Raw genomic sequence first — 18,878 nt, forward strand, 5'->3', positions numbered from 1 at the left:
TTTAGGACTAGAAGCAAGTTATTAAGACAGTTTATGTGCGCGTGGGTCTACTAAAATCTGAACTGAATGTGTAATCTGTATACCTATAGTCTGCACATTGACACTTTATAGGGTATACCACTGTGAAGTCTATACAAAGTACAGACAGTAAACACATACACATACACTCAAAAGACAAGTCTCACGTGCTCACTCGTTAAAACGCACGTCATAAATTCATGTAGTAATAAGTAAACCACGAAACATAAAACAAAAGCAAAAACAAAACTAAAAAAACTATATAAAAAAAAAAAGCTCTCTCTTTCTTGCTCTCTCTCTCTCTCTCTCTCTCTCTACCCCTCTTCAGAAAGCAAAAGAAAAGCTTACCTCACTCTCTGCTTCCCAATGCTACAAACGCAGCCATAAAACGAAGTGAAAAATTAAACAAAGTTCTTTCATTTTGATTTCATTCATTACCCCTCACGTTCTTTCTCTTTCTCTGTTAACCCCACTATAAAACCCATCAAAACCCTAAACAAACCAGACCCATCTCTCTAATCTCTCTCTCTCTCAACCATGGATGCTCTGAACTTCCTCAAGTTCTGGAGGCCCACCACCATCAACCCCTTAACAACCAATGGAGCTCCAAATCCTCTTGTTAAAAAATGGGATGAATTTGAAGAAGAGGAAGAAGAAGACTCTTTCTTCGATTTGGAGCTCCTTGTTTCTGATATAGGCATAAAGAAAAACAAAACCAACGCCGACCCAGAAACCAACAATGACAAAGAAAACAAAACCAGGCCTGATTCCAACGAAAACAATCTGTCCAAAAAGGCAGTCCTCAATTTCTCAGACCCAACCCTTTCTCTGTCTCCTAATGATTCTATATCAAGAAGAAAAATTCTCCCAATTGAGCCCAACTCCAAGCCTCAGTCCCCAATTTCTCTGCTAAAATCAGCTCCAAACTTCCAAGTCCTCAAGTTCAAGAAGCCAAGGTCAAAGTCAAAGTCAATGGCAGCACTACTAGAATCAGAGAGAACAGAGTCCAAAACCATTTCCATGGACACCCACCAAAAACAGCTGAGAAAGCAAGAAAGCAAAGCTGCCACTTCGAAATTTAAAGTTGAAGAAGAAGACCCAAACAACTCACGACTCACCAGAGCATATAGTTCGAGAAAAAACGAAAGCAAACTACAAAACCACCAAGCTTCAGAGGACTCGAAAACAGAGCGATTCTCAAAGGATTTGATGCAAAAATACTTGAACCTAATTAAGCCATTATACGTCAAAGTCTCAAAAAGGTACGGCGATAAGATAAAGCTTTCTGATGAGTTATCAGTGGGTTCACCGGCTTCGTCTCCGGCGACAATGGCGGTGCCAAAGAAGGAAAAGCAGGGGAATATTCCGGCGGGGATCAGAGTGGTTTGTAAGCACTTGGGTAAGAGCAAATCTTCATCGGCTGTTGGAGCAGTACCAGTTGTCAATAGGAGAGATGATTCGCTGTTGCAACAGCATGATGGGATTCAAAGCGCCATTCTTCATTGCAAGAGATCCTTCAATGGTTCTAGAGGTATAGGATATTAGGATTTTATGTATAAATGTGTTTCTAAAATAAAGATTCAAATATTTTTTTAAAGTTTAAAACTTTGAATGTGTTTTGGTGTATTCTAACCAGTTATTCTAAACTTTGTTTCAGAATCTTCTTCCTTGTCGCGTTCTGTTACTTTGCATGAAAAAACAAGCAATTCATATTCGAGAGGTACAATTCACTCTGTTCCAAAATTTTGAGTTTGCTTAGTTATGTACGTATGTTTTAGTGTTACTTTTCTTTAATGTTTGGAATCTAATTTCAGATTCTTCCCAATTGTGGAGATCTGCAAGCGATCCTTCTGACAAGAAAACAATCAGAAATTGCATTGAGGAAGGGATTTGAGAGAGGAAAATGGTTTTCTATGAAACTGAAAGCTGTAGAAGGATGAATCCGAACAGGGGACTTGTTTGTTCCTCTGTTTTTGTGTTTTGTTGTAAAAAAGAAAGAAGCAATAGCAGAGGAGAGGGTAGTTTTGTTGTTTATTAGCTATGATGACCAGTGGGTGCACTCACTTGGCGTTGTCTGTGACTGTAAAAAAATGGGTCATTATGAACAGATTGAAAGAATAGAGATTTGGGATCTTCTTTGTGTGTCTGTGTGTGTGTGTAGTTGTTTTGGACCCTCCATTCAAGAATTATGTCACCTCTTTTAATTTGTGAGATAGCTGTTCAAATCAAAGATATAATCATTTCTCTGCGTTTGAAGATTGAAATGACTGACAGTTCCTATTGCTTTTGTTTTTCTGTTTATTTCATTGATTATTTGGAGGCAAGGTTCTGCCAGCATTATGTCACCATTTCGGATTTTACATTTTTACCTTGAATATATGTATTTTTAATGAAAAACACCAAATTTCTGATTGGCTATAAAATTGCATAATATAATATCTCTAATGTTATGTCATCTTGGCAAAAGCTCTTGCTGTCAAAAAGGACTTTTTTTTTTTTTTTTGATAAGTTCAAAAAGGACTTTTGAATGCTAAGAAAAGCTCCTCTCTTTCTTTTATTTTTTTAAAAAGAAATTATATTATATTTTTTCTATGCTCTTGACATGATTTGATTTTAATTAATAGAATCAGAAATATATGCTTTGCTAACATAAAAATTGTTGTCAAGCACATCTACTCCTTTTTGGGCCAAACTTAAGCAAGGATGAATTTGCCACCATTATTATTATTATATGCTGCCCAATTGATGGCCCCCCATTAAACTAGTTTTGCATTACTAGAAACTCTAATATTGGAGACTCCACAACAACATAAACTTTTTTGTATCTTTTGAAAATTACTAAACCAACAATTATATTAGATTGAGATGAACATTTGCAATTTTGCATATGAAATCTGGCTGATGCAACTAAATAATAATTATTATAACCATTTCTACTAAATTTTTATGGAAGAGAGCTAAGAATTAAGCACAAAGATGAAAGATCCACACTATGCCATAGGCGGCTGAAAATTAAAACTTCCACACATCATATAGATTGAGACGGTTGAAAATTTGAACTTCAAATTTTGAAGTTGAAAAGAGGGTAAGACAAGACTGTTTGTTTGAAGTCATAAATGAAATGAGGACGAAGGCTCTGGCTCTCTGTTGCTGCAAACATAACCAATTTTCCATACCATTATAATAAATGACATGAAGTGCCAATATGACCAAACTATTGTGGCCCATGTCCCATTGCTGACTTTTATGGTGCATCTCATTGCATATTTGGCCAAAAAGTCTCATGGACCTTCACATTGCACCTTAGTCAACATGGTCCCCATCCCCCTAATCACAAGGTAATCTCAAATTCACGCGTCACAACACTCAAGTAACCATGGAGAAAGTCTATAGGCAACAAGTTTTGACAATTTTTTTTTAATATTGCCTTGTAGATTATTAGTAGTAAGTAAAAGCGTTATATAACTATCAGTAGTAGATTCAAATGACATTTAGTACAAATTTTCCAACCTAATTGTTTGTCAAAAATGTCTTTTTCATGCCTATTATTTTATCATCTCCTAAAAACATTTATCTTTTCTTGTATCAATGTTTTCGCCGACAACCTTCTCTTTTATTACTCATTTCTCGTTCATCACCTATACAACCACTAATTAAAAATGACAAAATGCCTCTACCCCACGCCCTGCTCTACCCCAACTTGGCATAATCTTAATCTCACATTGCACAAATTTTTCGGGCCCTAAAAGCAGCAATGGATGGGGACATGACATCCACAATTCATCTTGCCCCATCGTAATTACTTGTACTTAGGTATTTCTTGAAAGAGAAGATTACTTTATCAATCACTATACCATGTACTTATGTTAAGTATTTTTGTCATCTAAATTGAAGATACGTAAACTTTGTTATTTCAAGTACCATTATAAAACCTAAATTATATTATCTTTGTTTCCTTAAAATATATATTTTGTTAAACATATTGATAAAAAAAAAACTCAATAAATCTAGACTAAATAACAAAATAGGGGACATTTTAAATTTTCAGAGATGAATTTTTTTTTTTTTTAAATGTTAGAGAAAAAAGTTGAACATATTGTATACTATATTCTAAGGACAAAAATAATATTTTTATCAAATATTTATTTCTAATTAATTTATCCAAACAAATTTTCCACTGGAGAGAGATTGGGAAAAAAATTAAAAGTGAAAAGAGAAATCTAGATCAGTAAATGATAAGAAATGAAGAAAAAAAAGATTGAGAATATATATTGGTTGAAATAAAGAATAATGATTGTTTTGTTTTAATTCGATAATTATTAATTACAACAATGGAAGAGGGAATTAGAATCCTAATTATCTACGTAAAGAAAACAAGTAATACTGTTAAGTTATAAGACTGAATTTTAAATATAATTTTTTTTTCCAAAAATATGATGTTCACTCTATAATAATTGTTATTTATCATTAAGTTAAAACAACAATTGATTTTTAGTATAAACAGATTATTGAATTCTAAATCATTACTTTACTAGCGGAATTAAGTACAACTTAAGAGCATCAATGTTGTACATATTGAATATTTTAAACTGTAGTTTTTAAATGTACAATTATAAAGAAGTCACTAGACAAATATAACACTTATTAGTATGTAATTATTAGGACGAATATTCTATTCTTATAATGAAATTGCTCGTAACTCGTAAAACAAAAAGAAGTGTGCCTATAAATTCAGGAATGGACGCAAAAAAAGATGGTTCATTGTACCAATTTTTATTATAAAAACCCGTCGAAGATGTTGAGGTTTACGAGTGTTATTCAGAAAATTTAAGTAAGGGGGATGCAATGCACCAACAGACACAACACAAACAAAGACCCGACACCATATTTTCGTCCAAGGAATATAGATTTTCTCTGTTTCCTCCACTGATTATGTGTCTCATTCTGTTCTTAATTAAATGTCGCAATTTCTGGTGCTGTTTAGTGTGGCATCTGCATCAAGGCACTGTATATGGTTGCAGTACCATGTGAGCTCACTTTCCAATATTTTGCTTTCCTTGTTAAGAGAAAATTGACAAACTCAGGAAACATTATGGTCCAACGAGGTTCCCGTATGGTAACCCCTGGACAATTGGAACTAGTCTTTCATGGCTTTTGTTCATTGGATCTGTCTTTGCTAATGGGGTCTTTTCATTTCTACATGTACCTCATCCGTCTTATATTGCGAGTCCTCATTAGAATATTCATAGGATTTTAAGAGTTTTTTTTTTTTTTGATAATTCAATTGTTAAAGGAAGATTTGAACCATAAATGTCTCAATTAGAAGGAAAACTATGACATACCGAGAACTATACCAAATTTCACAACATATTTAAGTGTCAACATGTGTATCAAAAGTTGATGCATAATAACTTCACTTTACCAAGTACTCCCTGGTGGTTCCATGTGTAGGTATTATAATCTCCGAGACATGTCAGTGGTATTTTTACGTGGATAGAGAGTGTTCTACCACATTCATTTTAATGTTCCTTTTGTAGATTATGGCAAATTTTTTCAATGAAAATTAGAGGTATTTCTTCTTTAAAAAAAATGCTTTGAAATTGAGTGAGTCGATTAAAATTATGGTAAGGATGGAATCCAAAAAAGAAAAAAAAAAAAGTTTTAGAAGTATATAAGTTTCTAATCCATACCCAATTTGATGACCCGTTTGGCAGGTTTCGGAATTTTGTTGAATCAAGAAATCTACAACAACATGGACAACGTGAAAGCGGAATGGGCTTCGTTGGGCTTCATGAGGCGAGAATGAAAAAATATTTTTATTGAAAAACTAAAAAATAAAAAACAAAAGCGGGCCACCAAGCAATACATAATGGGCCTGGCATGCCGAGTTGAAAGATGTCTCCAAGAGGTCCATTTCAAATTCAAACATTAAGAATTAAGATTGGAACTAAACCCCCCACCCCAAAAAATAAAAACTTGTATTATTATTAGTTGTTTATTACCAAAAAAAAGGGGAAAAAAAAAAGAGCTGTTTTGGTCTATAAATAAGTAACTAAGTTAATTAAGTTATCAACAAAAGTTGAACTAAATGCACACTTTACAGTTAACATCTTTTGTGAATAGCCTAGAGCTTGGTAGCTCAATTGGTATTTCATGTTTTAAATAACGACATTCAAAGTTCAAATACTTTCATTACCATTGTAATTATCGAATTATCTATATATAAAATCTTATGCTACTTGACTATTCAAATATTCAATAATTACTTAGGTGATTTATATGATTTTAGATGTCCACACGAGGTATGTATTTCTCGTGCCTTGTGTTTGTTAGGAAGAATTTATAGTGTTGTATACATGTACAAGTGAAAGTCTTGTGTGAAAGAGAAATTAAAAAAGAAAAAAAGAAAAGAGAAATTAATATAATATAAATTTGATCCAACCCATAAACCTAATCTTTTTGAAAAAATTACATTTTAAAAATTATTTCCCTAATTTTTTTTCCGTAATTGATCTAAATTTGAAGTAAATTTTCAACCTAAGATGTGACATTGAAATAATATATCATAAGGATGTGGGGGCGATAAAGTGATAAACACCTTGGTCTAAATTAATGATGCATACAAGTTACAAGGTCAAAGAATCAATGTTGAAATAAAGAGGTTGGAATACCAGAGGGTACCTAATTAATCTGAGGACTTTTCAGCCAACCATCTAGATGGAGCAATCCTAAGGATATATAACTTTTATTTTATATATAAAATTTGTAATAACATTAATATTTTTCTTAACAACAAAATTTGTAGTAACTTTAGCATTTTTTTAACTCTTTTTTTTTCCACAATATTTTTCACAAATTGCAATTTGAGCTATATCACTTTTATATAGATAGTATATTACTGATACCATTTTTATTAACACTAATCGTAGACTTGTGCGATGCATGGAAAAATTTGATAATTTATTTTTTTATTAAGTGAAAAATGAAAATGGTAAACGAGACTTATAAGTGTTAATCCTAAACTATTCTTAAAATGATATAATCAATATCTAGCAAAGTATAGTTGATACAATATATTGGATTTTTTAAATGAAGCTATCTATATTTGTTATTTAAAAGTATTTTAAATCTTGTAAAAAAATTTCCTTATGAAAATATAATACATTTTACATTCAATTATTATATAAGGCGAGAGATATTTTGAAAATAATGTAATGTGTGGTTGAAATTTGTTTTTCCTTATAAATGGTTCATCTTCTATAAATCTTGAATGACCTAAAGAGGAAGCAGATATAATCATATAAATAAATCCATCACTTACATTAGGGGAAAAAATCCAAGACTTTAAAAATATAAGAAAAATGTATTTGAATTATCAAGAACCTACCAATATCATAGTATGTGACATAGTTGTCAATAAAGCAGCTCATCTTTCTACACAATTCTCTCTTGCCAAAGCATCACCAAACTAACTTAATGAACCAAAATACTACATTAATGTGGTTCAACAAAAATGTGACAACAATAAACATTATGCTTCAATTTCCTGATATTATATAGTTGCCATACCTAGTTATTGTGAAAAAAAATATATTCTTATTGATATAGTTTTTATTTAAAACGTGAATATTTTTTAAAAAAATATTAAAAGATGTCAGTTAAGCTGCAAGACTTTGACTTTGTTAGGTAACTTAGTTATATAGATTTTTTTTTTTTTTAAGTGAAATTCCTCTTTGTGTTGCTGAGTAACTCAGTTAGTGATGTAGTTTATTAGATAATACCAGTAAAGAAAAAATAAAAATGGTATATTACACCATTGCTGTTGCTGATTGTCCCTTTCCCTCAACTAGGCCCAATCAAGTTGTTTTCTGCTATCACTACAAATGAAAAATCCAGAATATTTTCATCAGGATGGTTATTCGTATTTGCTTCTCTAGATTTCGAGAATGCAATTTAGACGCTTTTATAGGTAGCAAGAAGCTATGCATGAATCTATTCTCGGAATCCATGACAAAGTGCCTCTTGATATGTAAGAGCTTATTAGTTCAATTGGTTTACACATCATTGTCATTGGAATCCATGACAAAGTGCCTCTTGTTTGGTTGCTGAGTGATAGGTAACTCATCACTCCTCACTCAGATCTCATCACTCATCACCCTATTACTCATTTCTCATAACTTAAAAATCCCCAAAACACTCCCACCCTTGTTTGGCAATTAATCCCAGTTCAGTTTCTTGCCTAAAAACTCAAAAAAAAAAAAACTCACATTTTTGTGGAACCTATGAGCTGACCACTATGTAGTGTGCACAAAACGATTACCTGCGGAGAGCCCTTCATTTTTAGCTTTGCACTTTCATCTCTCAAACACCGAGGCAATTTTCCAACTAGCGTAGTGAGAGGAAACGATATAATAGGTTAGCATGCGGCGGAAACGAAACTGAAAAATAGCATCTCGAGTGTTTAAAGCTCGAGTTTGGTAACAAATTCGAGCTTCAAACACTCGAGTTCTGGTGTAGGACAATCGTCTGATCTGTGGAATAGTCTGATTTGAAAGAAAATGGTGGAACTCGAGTCTGAAAAACTCGAGTTCCACGAAAAATATTATTCACCTCTGAAAGAAAATGGTGGAACTCGAGTCTTAAAAACTCGAGTTTCATTTTGGAACTCGAGTTTTAGATACTCAAGATGTTAGTTTCCCGTATTGTTTTGAAGCTTGACAAGTAACTAAATTTTTTTATATTTAAAGTCATTTGGAAAGAAAATTCCTCAAACACCTTTCCCTAACTCACAAGTACTTAAAACCAACCCACTTCACAAAATCACCATTTTTTATTGAAAACCAAAAATAAACAAACGCTAACACAGAAAGTTTGCTAAAAAAGCAAAAGTACTTTTAAAGTAAGCAAAATCAACCCACCTTAAACAAACCAAAACTTAAACTAAAAATCACATAAAAATAGCAAGAAACTCATGAAAATTGTTGACCCAACGTAAGAATATGTGAGGTAAAAACTAGAAAGAACTAACAGTTAGAGAACCAACAAAAGAAGTTGTGGGCAATGTGGGACCCAAGTGGATAGAACTATAACTCCTTTTTAGAAAGGAAAAGAAAAGAGAAATTCCCCCATGTCCATGTCCATGTCCAAACCTACCAATAAAATTCCCTTCCCTTCCCTTCTTTCCTTTCCATTATGACTCTCACTACAAGATCCTACCAGCTCGCTAGGACCCACAATGGCATTGCACCATACGATGACATGGCGGAATATGGTTGGATAGTCCCTCATAAAAAAGTTGCTACAATCTCAAGACATTGTAACCTTTGGAAGTGGAAGAGACCGATGGAGGGAGCGGTAGTGCCTTGTATCGGATTGGAGCGGCGGAGCTGAAGATGTTCAGAGTCTGGAGTTGGAGCTTCAAGGGTCAGGAAGGGTGTGCAAGATTGGAGGTTGGAGCTTGTTTCACCGTGTGGTGTTGCCGTGGGTTTGGGAGAGGAGAAAAGAAACTTGAGACTTGCTTTAGGTCGTCTGATGAGAGAGTGAAGCGAGTTGGTTGAGATGGGAGTGCATGTGATCATTGGGGGTAGTGAAGACTAATGGGGTGATGTGACCAGTCATTGTCGTGGGGGCCCATATGTGTGCGAGTATTTACAACTTTGCCATAAAAACTCAGTTTTGGTGTTTTGAAAACAAGTTTTTCTCCTCACTCAGGCTTGTAACTCTTAACTCAAAAAAGTGGAAAATGAGTTAAGGAAATTTTTTTTTTTTGAGAAACGAGTTAAGGAAATTGAGGGAGGAAATATTGCGAAACAACGTTTGTATGCATGGGACTCACTTATTTTGAGTAATGAGTTAACAAAACTAAGATTTGAGTGATAAAAACAATTATGTCCAAACACTACAGACTTCATATTTATTTATCTCAAACTATCAAGTTAATTATTAAAAAAAATGCCAATTAAATACTGAGTAATGGAGCTATAAATTGAAAAATATTTTCATTTTTCATGATAAAAATTTCATCACACGCTTAATTATAAGTAAAATTTCAACATGAGCACCGCAATACAAAGAGTAGCCATATGTGGGACTAAGTACTCTAATCAACAAAAGTTGTCCCTTGGTAGTAATTGGTTCACAAATATAATAATAATAATAATAATAATAATAATAATAATAATAATAATAATAATAGGTGAAACTGAGAAAACTCAAATTAGAATTCTAAATTAGAGTTCTAATTTTGTGCCATGTGTTCTAAATTGTTTATTCTTAAAGAGTTTTATTTCTTAATTTTAGAATTAAATTCGGGACCACATCATGAATATTCATCCAAGTGAGTTATTAAGTACAAAAACTAAATAATTTAGAATAAATTAATCGTAAAAAAAAGAGCTTCAAATAATTAACAAAAAAACTATGGATTAATTTGCATTTTATACCTAATAATATCCTTACAAAATTTTTTAAAGAGTTAACAAAATATAAAAATGACTATCAATAGTATTTAAATTATATATAGGAATTATATTATGCATCTTATTATATATCATTAAGTGTATCCATGCACATGCATGGGGTTACAAACTAGTTACAATATAAAGAGAAAGGAAATAAACCAAAAAAAGAAAAGAAAAGAAAAGAAGAATATATATATCTTTAAAAATTAAACTTAGGCACATAACCAAAGACTATCACTTGCATTGCACATTCTGGATTTTTTTCATTCCAAGATTAACATCCAAAGTGCAATCCATTAGAGCAGATTTCTTCTTCTTGATAACCTTCATCAGGTGTATTTTTCCATCCAACTTTGAGTTGCTAGTCAGTGGCAAAATACCCCCACCCAGATCACTTGTTAACTTAGAATTGGTAGGCAAATTGCTTGAACTCAGGGTCACTAAAGCATTGACCTTTTTGGTTGATCGAGCCCTGGCTCGTGCCTCGCTAAGTTGGACCTCACCAACATTCATACCGTCATAGGAAAATCTAACAATGCCATGTTCATATTTGAAGTGACCAAAATTGGTGTTCTTTATTGTGAATTGAGTACCCATTACCAAGTCGAATGATGAATTTGTGAAATCATAAGTACTAACAAATGAGGCATCACGTACCCGGAACTTAGGACTTTTGAAACGCATCACAAATAGTGCAAAGACCACTATGATTATGGTTTGGAACACAGCGAAAGCAACTATATATGCTATGCACTTCATGCGCTTCTTTTTACGCAGCTCTGAAGCAGATCCTTTGTCTGATTCCTCATCACTTCGGGCATGGCCATTGGTTGGTACTAGGGGATAGGGTGATTGCCCCTTCTCTGCCATTTTTTTTTATGTTCTTCACAAAGGTGTTGAAACTCTTTTCAGTTCTAGTTTCTCTCAAATGCGGTTTGATGGTGAAAATTGTGGGGGTGAGATGAAGAATATATAGATATATGCTTTGATTTTAATATGATAAGGAACAAGTTGTGAGAAGAATAAAAATAAAAAATCTTATCATTTGAATATGTGTCAATCAAGGCCAATTTTTCTACTCTTCTGTTTCTTATACCAAAACGTGTCCTGTCCGGCGTTTTAAAATTTGACTTCATGGGCTAGTTTTAATTGTGGAAAATGATATTTGCTATGTTTTCAAAGATATATTTATAAAGCTAATAGTGAATTAGTACAGAACGTTCGATGCGGATGGGGTCGAAAGAAAATCTTAGTCTATATTATATAGAAGTTGACAGCCCAGCAATTGCATATATTGCCTTCTACTTTCTTTTGACCAAAACCTATTTCAAGAGGTAAATTACACAACCATTTAAAAATAGAAAAAGGAAAGTTGGGTTTATTCCCACCCCCAACCACCAAATATGCTATATACAAAAAGAATTATTTTGTGCATGTTCTTGCTTGGAGTTGGAGTTGTTATTCGCTCATTCTTAGAATAATCATTTTCGGGTAAAAAAGTATAAGAAGAAGAGCGATGTTTATTTTACACACACAATTGCATACAAAGTACACACACTCACAATTTTATATAATTGCATATAAAAATATGACATGTGAGTATGTATTTTGTAGCAATGTATTACTCCATTAGCCCAATATCTAAAAGATATAATGTCTTTTCTAGCAGTGTATACATTCTTAACCCAAATTTAAGAGTGAAAGTTACTATTATCATTTCCTCTACCTTCATTTTTAAATATATCTTTCAACTATCTCTCTCATTTCGCTATCTTATTTATATATTATCTCTTTCTTCATTCCTAAAGAATCTCTTGGCTCATTCTTTCAAACACACTTTCTCATTCATTCTTTATTTTTTAAGCCCAAGTTTTTTTTTTGGCTAATGAAATGTGGCTTTCCAAACAAAGAGAGTCATGAGCGAAAAATTAATTTTCTTTATTTTAAGATTTTACTTTTTTTTTTTTTTACTTTAATTAAGTTGTTAGAGATGCTTTAAATATTGCCAGTCAAAGTAGATAATTATGAACGGATTTCGTACCATCGTACAAAATGTGTCATTTTAAGAGGCTGTGGTGGGTCCTGTGGTGCCTTATTGAGCAAAATATAATTTTTTTTTCAAAGTATTAGTATAGCTAGTAATTTTGACATTTATGGCGTGTTAGTTATGGGAAACGTACTTCTTAATTAAGCAAAGTCAAAATACTTAAAATAAGGATCTGGCGTATTTTATGTGCTTTTTTAATCTGACATTTTCTTTTGTTTTAATGAGAAATTACCACATTATGTACTAATGTATTGTTCTGTTTGTTTTAATATTAATATTTTTTTTGAAAAATGATTCATTTTTCTAAGAGCATTTTTTAGAAAACTGTCTCATTTTCTAATCTGTGGTAACAATATTGAAAATGAGCTTAAGAATGTTTTCTGGTATTTGGTATGCAATTTTTAAAAAATATTTCTTGCATAATTTAAAACATGTGTATTATGTAAACCAACTAATGTAATCATTATAAATAAAAAACAAAGAATGAATTTGGTTTTCATACTAAAATTTTGACAATAGAAACAATCAAAATTAATTAGTTGCCAAATTTTCATAATCTCTATGTTAGGATTTATGCCCTAAAATCGAATTTATTGGCATGTTATAAATAATTAAATTGTTTAATTATACGAGACATTTATATATGAACTAATTAGACATTATCATAGTCCTTGAGATGCATTGCATGTGATTTAGTTATAGAAGATATAAATCAAAATGTAGTTCGTAGTAGGTAATGAAATATGGCGTTTTATCTGTGAAAATTATAACACATTAACTAAGATGGTTTGTCTTGATCATGGAAGTAGAGATTTCTAGTTGATATGTCTTAAGTGTGGAAGACATATTGAACAAAACCGCTATGAGATTAATTATTTAATTAACAACTGTCACCTAAATAATTAATCTCATGACTTCTAATTTCATAGACTCTCAAACTTGAGAGGATAGTGAACCTAATCATGAAATGTAAGTTATTTTGATATATTAGGAGTGAGATCTAATTTAACGCTAAAAACCTTAGTATGTTAAGTAATCGCATGTAGTGTTCATGTAGTGTTGAGGGAACATATATTCTCAATATATAATCCATAATCTCTTTCTATAGAGACACAAAATATCCCTTTAAGATAAATTTAATGAGAATTGGTTATTCAAAGCTGGCCACTCTAGTATGGAGTTACTAAGATAGAATCCATAATCTTTTTATTTTTTAAGCCCAAGTGTGTTTTTATTTTTATTTTTACTAATGAATAATGACTTTCCAAACAAAGAGAGTCATCAGCGAAAAATTAATTGTCTTCATTTTAAGATTTCACTCTCTAAAATATAAATTTTTTGACTTTAATTAAGTTGTTGAAGATGCTCTAATTATTGCTCGCCAAAGTAGAGGATTATGAACGAATTTGTTACCATCAAAAGATGGCATTTTAAGAGGTTGTGGTGGGTTCTGTGGTGCCTTATGACACGCCAATATAGGTTTTTAGGTTGGATTGATTAAATATTACCAAACTTGTTTAAGATAAGTAACAAATTTAGCTTATTTGTATTTTTAGTTTTTTTTTAATAGTATTAATAAGTCTCATTGTACTATTTAATTAATTTTTAATTTTATATTTCACTTTAAGCAATTTTTTTCTATTTTTAATTTCAACTAAATGATCTGTCCCTAAATGGATCCGTATATCTTTGTGCTTGTATAAGAAACGCGGTTAATTGCTTCTGGAAATGCTACTATTAAGCTTTTCTTTTCTGTTTTTCTTTTTTTTTTTGCCAAGGAGGAAAAGACCATGAAAGACACGTGTGATGTAGTCTGAGGACGCAGAAGCTCTCCTAATTGACGTGCAAAGTATCATTTTTTCAAAGTCAATAATATTGATGACATTTATGGCGTGTTACTTATGGGCAACTTCTCAATTGAGCAAAGTCAAAATACTTAAAATAAAGATCTGGGCTACTTTTTGGTTTTTTTTAACCATACATTTCTTTTTATTTTAATGAAAAATTACCATAGAGACAAATTTATATATTGACTAGGGGCAATGGCCCCTCCTTTTTTTAAATAAAATAAAATATATTAGTATATTAATAATAGTAGGTACTAATTTTAATAATTTTGTTTAATAAAATTACATTTTGTCCTTTTAACAATGCCATTAATAGAGTAATGTTATAGTCACACACTTTTGTACAACATTTTTACAAACTATTGAAGTAGCAAATTCTTATTAGTTTATACACTTGCATCACTTTTGACTTATCAATAACAATTCACCACATTAGCGATTTGTAAAAATTTTGTAGTTTTAACATTTTCCACTTTTTAAAGGCCATAAAAATTAATAGGTTAAATCTAAAACAAAATATACAAGTCCAAAAAAATTAGCCCAACAACAAAAATTACCATTAATAATGTTAGAAATACTGAATTCAATAGTATTGTATTTCACCCTGAAAGAATATACATGAGTGCCTTTATATAGGAGGCATATGAGTGCAGTACAAGTAAATATGAGTGTAGTACAAGTAAGAGTGCACTCAAGGTGGATGTGAGACCAACTTGAGGTTGTCAACCAAAGTACGAAGGCGTCCCTTAGGATGTGACTTGGTGAAGATATCTGCAAGTTGATCTGTAGAGGAGACTGAGATTAGCTTGAGAGCACCATGGACAAGATGATAATGGATAAAATGACAATCGATCTCGATGTGTTTAGTCCGTTCATGGAAGAGAGAGGATCAGGATCAGCTATAGGAGGGTCAGGAGCAGCTACAGAAGGAATTTGCGTCTCATCTGGAAATAGATCTAAGATAGAAGAGGAAAATAAAGAAGCACGGAAGTGAGAGAGCTTGACAAAGAGGCGATGTTCCCAAAAGACAACATTGCGGGAGACACGAGTGCCTTTAACAAATAAAATTAAAAAAAATTAAGCAAAATCAATCTATTTTACCCAAAACAAAAAACTTGGTCATTTAAAAAGTTTTAAACAAAAATTCTTAGTGATAAATTAGTAGAGTCAAGGGCCAGAATTGCCACGCACAGCTAGCAGTAGAGCTACTCCCCTAACTCTAAGTTTTGACTCTGTTCCTAGTCATGTCATCTACTGAGTACTAACTAAACATATGATAGAGATTAAAACTCACTACTGCATCATTCTATCTCAAGGGAAAACTAAGAGTATGTTTGGATACCGCTTATTTTGCTAAAACTGAAAAATTATTGCTGAAAATACTGTAAATAAAGATAAAAGTTATTCGAAATAATACAATAAGACTCATGAATACAGTTAAAAAGTGCGGTGAGGCTCATGCATAGTAGCAAAAATAAGTTGAATAGTAAAATAATTTTAATTTTCAATCCTAGCCCAAGGGCCAGAATTGCCGCGCACAGCTAGTAGCAGAGCTGCTCCCCTAACTTTAAGTTTTGACTCTGTTCCTAGTTATGTCATCTACATAGTACTAACTAAACATATGATAGAGATTAAAACTCACTGCTGCATCATTCTATCTAAAGGAGAAACTAAGAGTATGTTTGGATACTACTTATTTTGCTAAAACTAAAAAATTATTGCTGAAAGTACTGTAGATAAAAATAAAAGTTATTCAAAATAGTACAGTAGGCTCATGAATAGTACAAAAAGTACAATGGGGTTCATGCATAGTAGTAAAAATAAGCTGAATAGTAAAATAATTTTAATTTTCAATTCTAGCCCAAACGCACACTAACTACATGTTCAGTTAAAAAAAATACTTAAGATAAACCAAACCCTAAAATAAAGTATATAATTTGAGTCATTCCAGTGCTAAACCTTATTAGGATTGATCATTGAAGCCAAAGTAAAGAAAGAAAAAAAATTATTTAACCCAAAAAAAAAGAGCACTGTTGTAGTGTTATTATCACTTTGGTAGGTATAGCCTTGTAGAACTGACCCGAGAGGCAAATTTCCTAGTGGCCCCGCTACCCATATCTTAGACAAATTTCCTCTTCGGGTTTGACTATGGAATGTGAAACAGACAATTTAGACTTTTCATTTTTTGACTAAGATATTTTAGACTTCATATCTGAACTTAAAATTTTAAGGTCATAATTTTACTTAGAAATATCTCTTTTTCTTTTTTTCTTTTTTTTAAATATGAAAAATATGTCTTTTGTTTTGTTGACAAATGGGCATTGTTGTGAATATTTTATCTGTAACCCCCAATAATTTAGTTGAGAATATTTTTCTTCTATTATCTTTGTTCAGATATAATGAAGATCACACACGGCCTAATATTCTAATAATGTTCGCATCATATTAAAAGAAGAAGATTTTTTTAGGGGGAATTTAGTAATTTTGACATTGTTTTATTTTGTTCGAAATACAATATTGTTTTATTTTTTATCCGATAAGTGATGTTTTTATCTATAAATTCCTTTGCTTTTTCCTACAAATTTTTATGTATTCATTTTAGCTACGTTGAATAAAAAGAAAAAACCCATAATTTCTTCCTTAATTATTCAAAAGTTATGACTTTGAATTAGTTGGCTATTCAGAAAATTATATTTTCCTTCGAACTTGAATCAAGAATGTGAACTTCAGCGAAAGGAACCATACTGAAATATGTGTTTGAACAATGATATTATGATATAAGTATGAAAACCCATAATTATGATAATTTGGCACATAAACTGATTTCTTATGGAGCTAACCCCCAGCCTAGCTACATGGGCATAGTCACCGAAATATATATATATATATATATATATATATATAAAAGCATTGTACATATCATATTTCATATACTGAATTATGTTTATGACTTTTATGTATATATTTCGGTGACTATGCCCATGTAGCTATATATATATATATATATATATTTGGAATTCGTTGCAAATTATATGTTACTTTTTCCAACTAATCTGAGATACAATTTGTAGGCCTATGAGTTTTATTTTATGAACATTTTATTATTTTACTTTGTACATGCTTAATCTAACAATTTGGGATTTCAATAACTTGTTTGAATGGTCAAGTTCACCGTTGCTTTCTCTAGTTTAGATTTGAGGAGAAGCAAGTTTGGGTTATCATTGAGATGGTGCATGTGAGAAGAATATTAGGGTTTAAGACAAGTTTTTTTTTTTTTTTTTGGAGGAGAAACAATAGTAGACTTTATTTATAATTTTATACACAATTATGTTATACAATAGGAAATAAAAAGAGACATTTTTCTAATCAAACAATAACCTCCTTATTCTCTTTTGCAACACTAGCCAAGCTAAAGCAGCATGATTGCATTGTGAATCATAACTATCACAAATAAGTTTAATGTCTTCAAGAATCCAAGTTACTGCAAAAGAACATATCTTCTTTTCAAAATTTTCTGATGCTCATAAAAACCACTAAAGTGCCAAACAACACCCTCTTGATTAACTAAGGCAACAGTGTGATGTGGAGAAATTTTCATATTGGGAGAGGAGGCTGAAGAACAAACCAAGGGTGGAATGAGATACTAATGGTTTACCTCTACCAATTGCTTGTCTCTTATGAGGAGATATTTCCAAAGGTGAAAAAATATTGTCAATAGCCGCAGAAGGAGGTTTAGTTGGAGAAAAGAATATATTTGAGACTTCAATATTAATGAAAGAGTTGCTGGATTTACGTATGAGGCGCGTTTCGAAGACCAAAGGGATTTAGTAGGACCCAAAAAAACATTCGAGATATTTGAAATTATCTCCATATCTACATCAGGATTTAAATCCCCCTTACTAACCTTTTGCTTATCCGTATCTGCATCCAAATTCAATTCTCCTTCAAATACCTAATTATTCTTATCCTTATCATATGGGAAATTTTCGATATAGTTGTTTCATCTGCTAGTTGTTGGATATATATACATTAAAAACTTATCTCAATATCTCCCTTTGCCACTGTTGTAGCTGATTTCGAAACAACTATATCGGTTGAGAGATTGATCATATCATGTAAAAGCACCAAAGGATCTTTGAAAGAATCCAAACTATCTTTAGAAATTTTATCAGTAAGTGGAAATTTTGAATTTGATGAAAGGATAGGATTACTCTCCCGCCCAAAGGGAATCAACTGTTGGGGAAAAGAAATATTCAATTTTGTCTGGGGGTGTCAAATGGGTAGTTTGGGGTTGGGTATAATTGGGTTGGGTATATAAAACCCATTTACCCATTAAAACCCATTTAACTAATTACTTCTAACCCAAACCTAACTCAACCCAATTATAATGGCTAAATCAAGGAAGTCAATACCGTACCGGAGGCCGTACCGGTTTGGCCACTGGTACGATATATTTCGGATACCGGTCAATACCGGTGTACCGTTTCGGGTTTACCGCTATTTTTT

The 18,878-nt window shown here is 31.9% G+C and overlaps 2 protein-coding genes across 2 annotated transcripts; one reads left to right on the forward strand and one right to left on the reverse strand.

Annotated features, from left to right (window-relative positions):
- Positions 1–306: 306 nt before the first annotated feature.
- LOC142618435 (membrane-associated kinase regulator 5) lies at positions 307–2,151 on the forward strand. Its single transcript, XM_075791375.1, has 3 exons — positions 307–1,549; positions 1,676–1,738; positions 1,833–2,151. Exons 1-3 carry the CDS (start codon positions 556–558, stop codon positions 1,910–1,912), a joined length of 1,137 nt encoding a protein of 378 aa, XP_075647490.1. The 5' UTR covers positions 307–555; the 3' UTR covers positions 1,913–2,151.
- Positions 2,152–10,650: 8,499 nt separating this feature from the next.
- On the reverse strand, positions 10,651–11,436 carry LOC142620017 (late embryogenesis abundant protein At1g64065-like). The gene has a single exon (XM_075793454.1). The coding sequence runs from the start codon at positions 11,346–11,348 to the stop codon at positions 10,713–10,715; it is 636 nt and encodes a 211-aa protein (XP_075649569.1). The 5' UTR covers positions 11,349–11,436; the 3' UTR covers positions 10,651–10,712.
- Between the last annotated feature and the right edge of the window lie 7,442 nt (positions 11,437–18,878).

The sequence above is a fragment of the Castanea sativa genome, chromosome 12 (genome assembly GCF_040712315.1).
Source record: "Castanea sativa cultivar Marrone di Chiusa Pesio chromosome 12, ASM4071231v1".
Lineage (NCBI taxonomy): Eukaryota > Viridiplantae > Streptophyta > Magnoliopsida > Fagales > Fagaceae > Castanea > Castanea sativa.

Coding starts and splice junctions, on each gene's coding strand:
- LOC142618435 (XM_075791375.1), top strand. CDS start 556: ATGGATGCTCTGAACTTCCTCAAGTTCTGGAGGCCCACCACCATCAAC. Junction 1,550..1,675: donor ATCCTTCAATGGTTCTAGAG/GTATAGGATATT, acceptor ACTTTGTTTCAG/AATCTTCTTCCTTGTCGCGT. Junction 1,739..1,832: donor AAGCAATTCATATTCGAGAG/GTACAATTCACT, acceptor ATCTAATTTCAG/ATTCTTCCCAATTGTGGAGA.
- LOC142620017 (XM_075793454.1), bottom strand. CDS start 11,348: ATGGCAGAGAAGGGGCAATCACCCTATCCCCTAGTACCAACCAATGGC.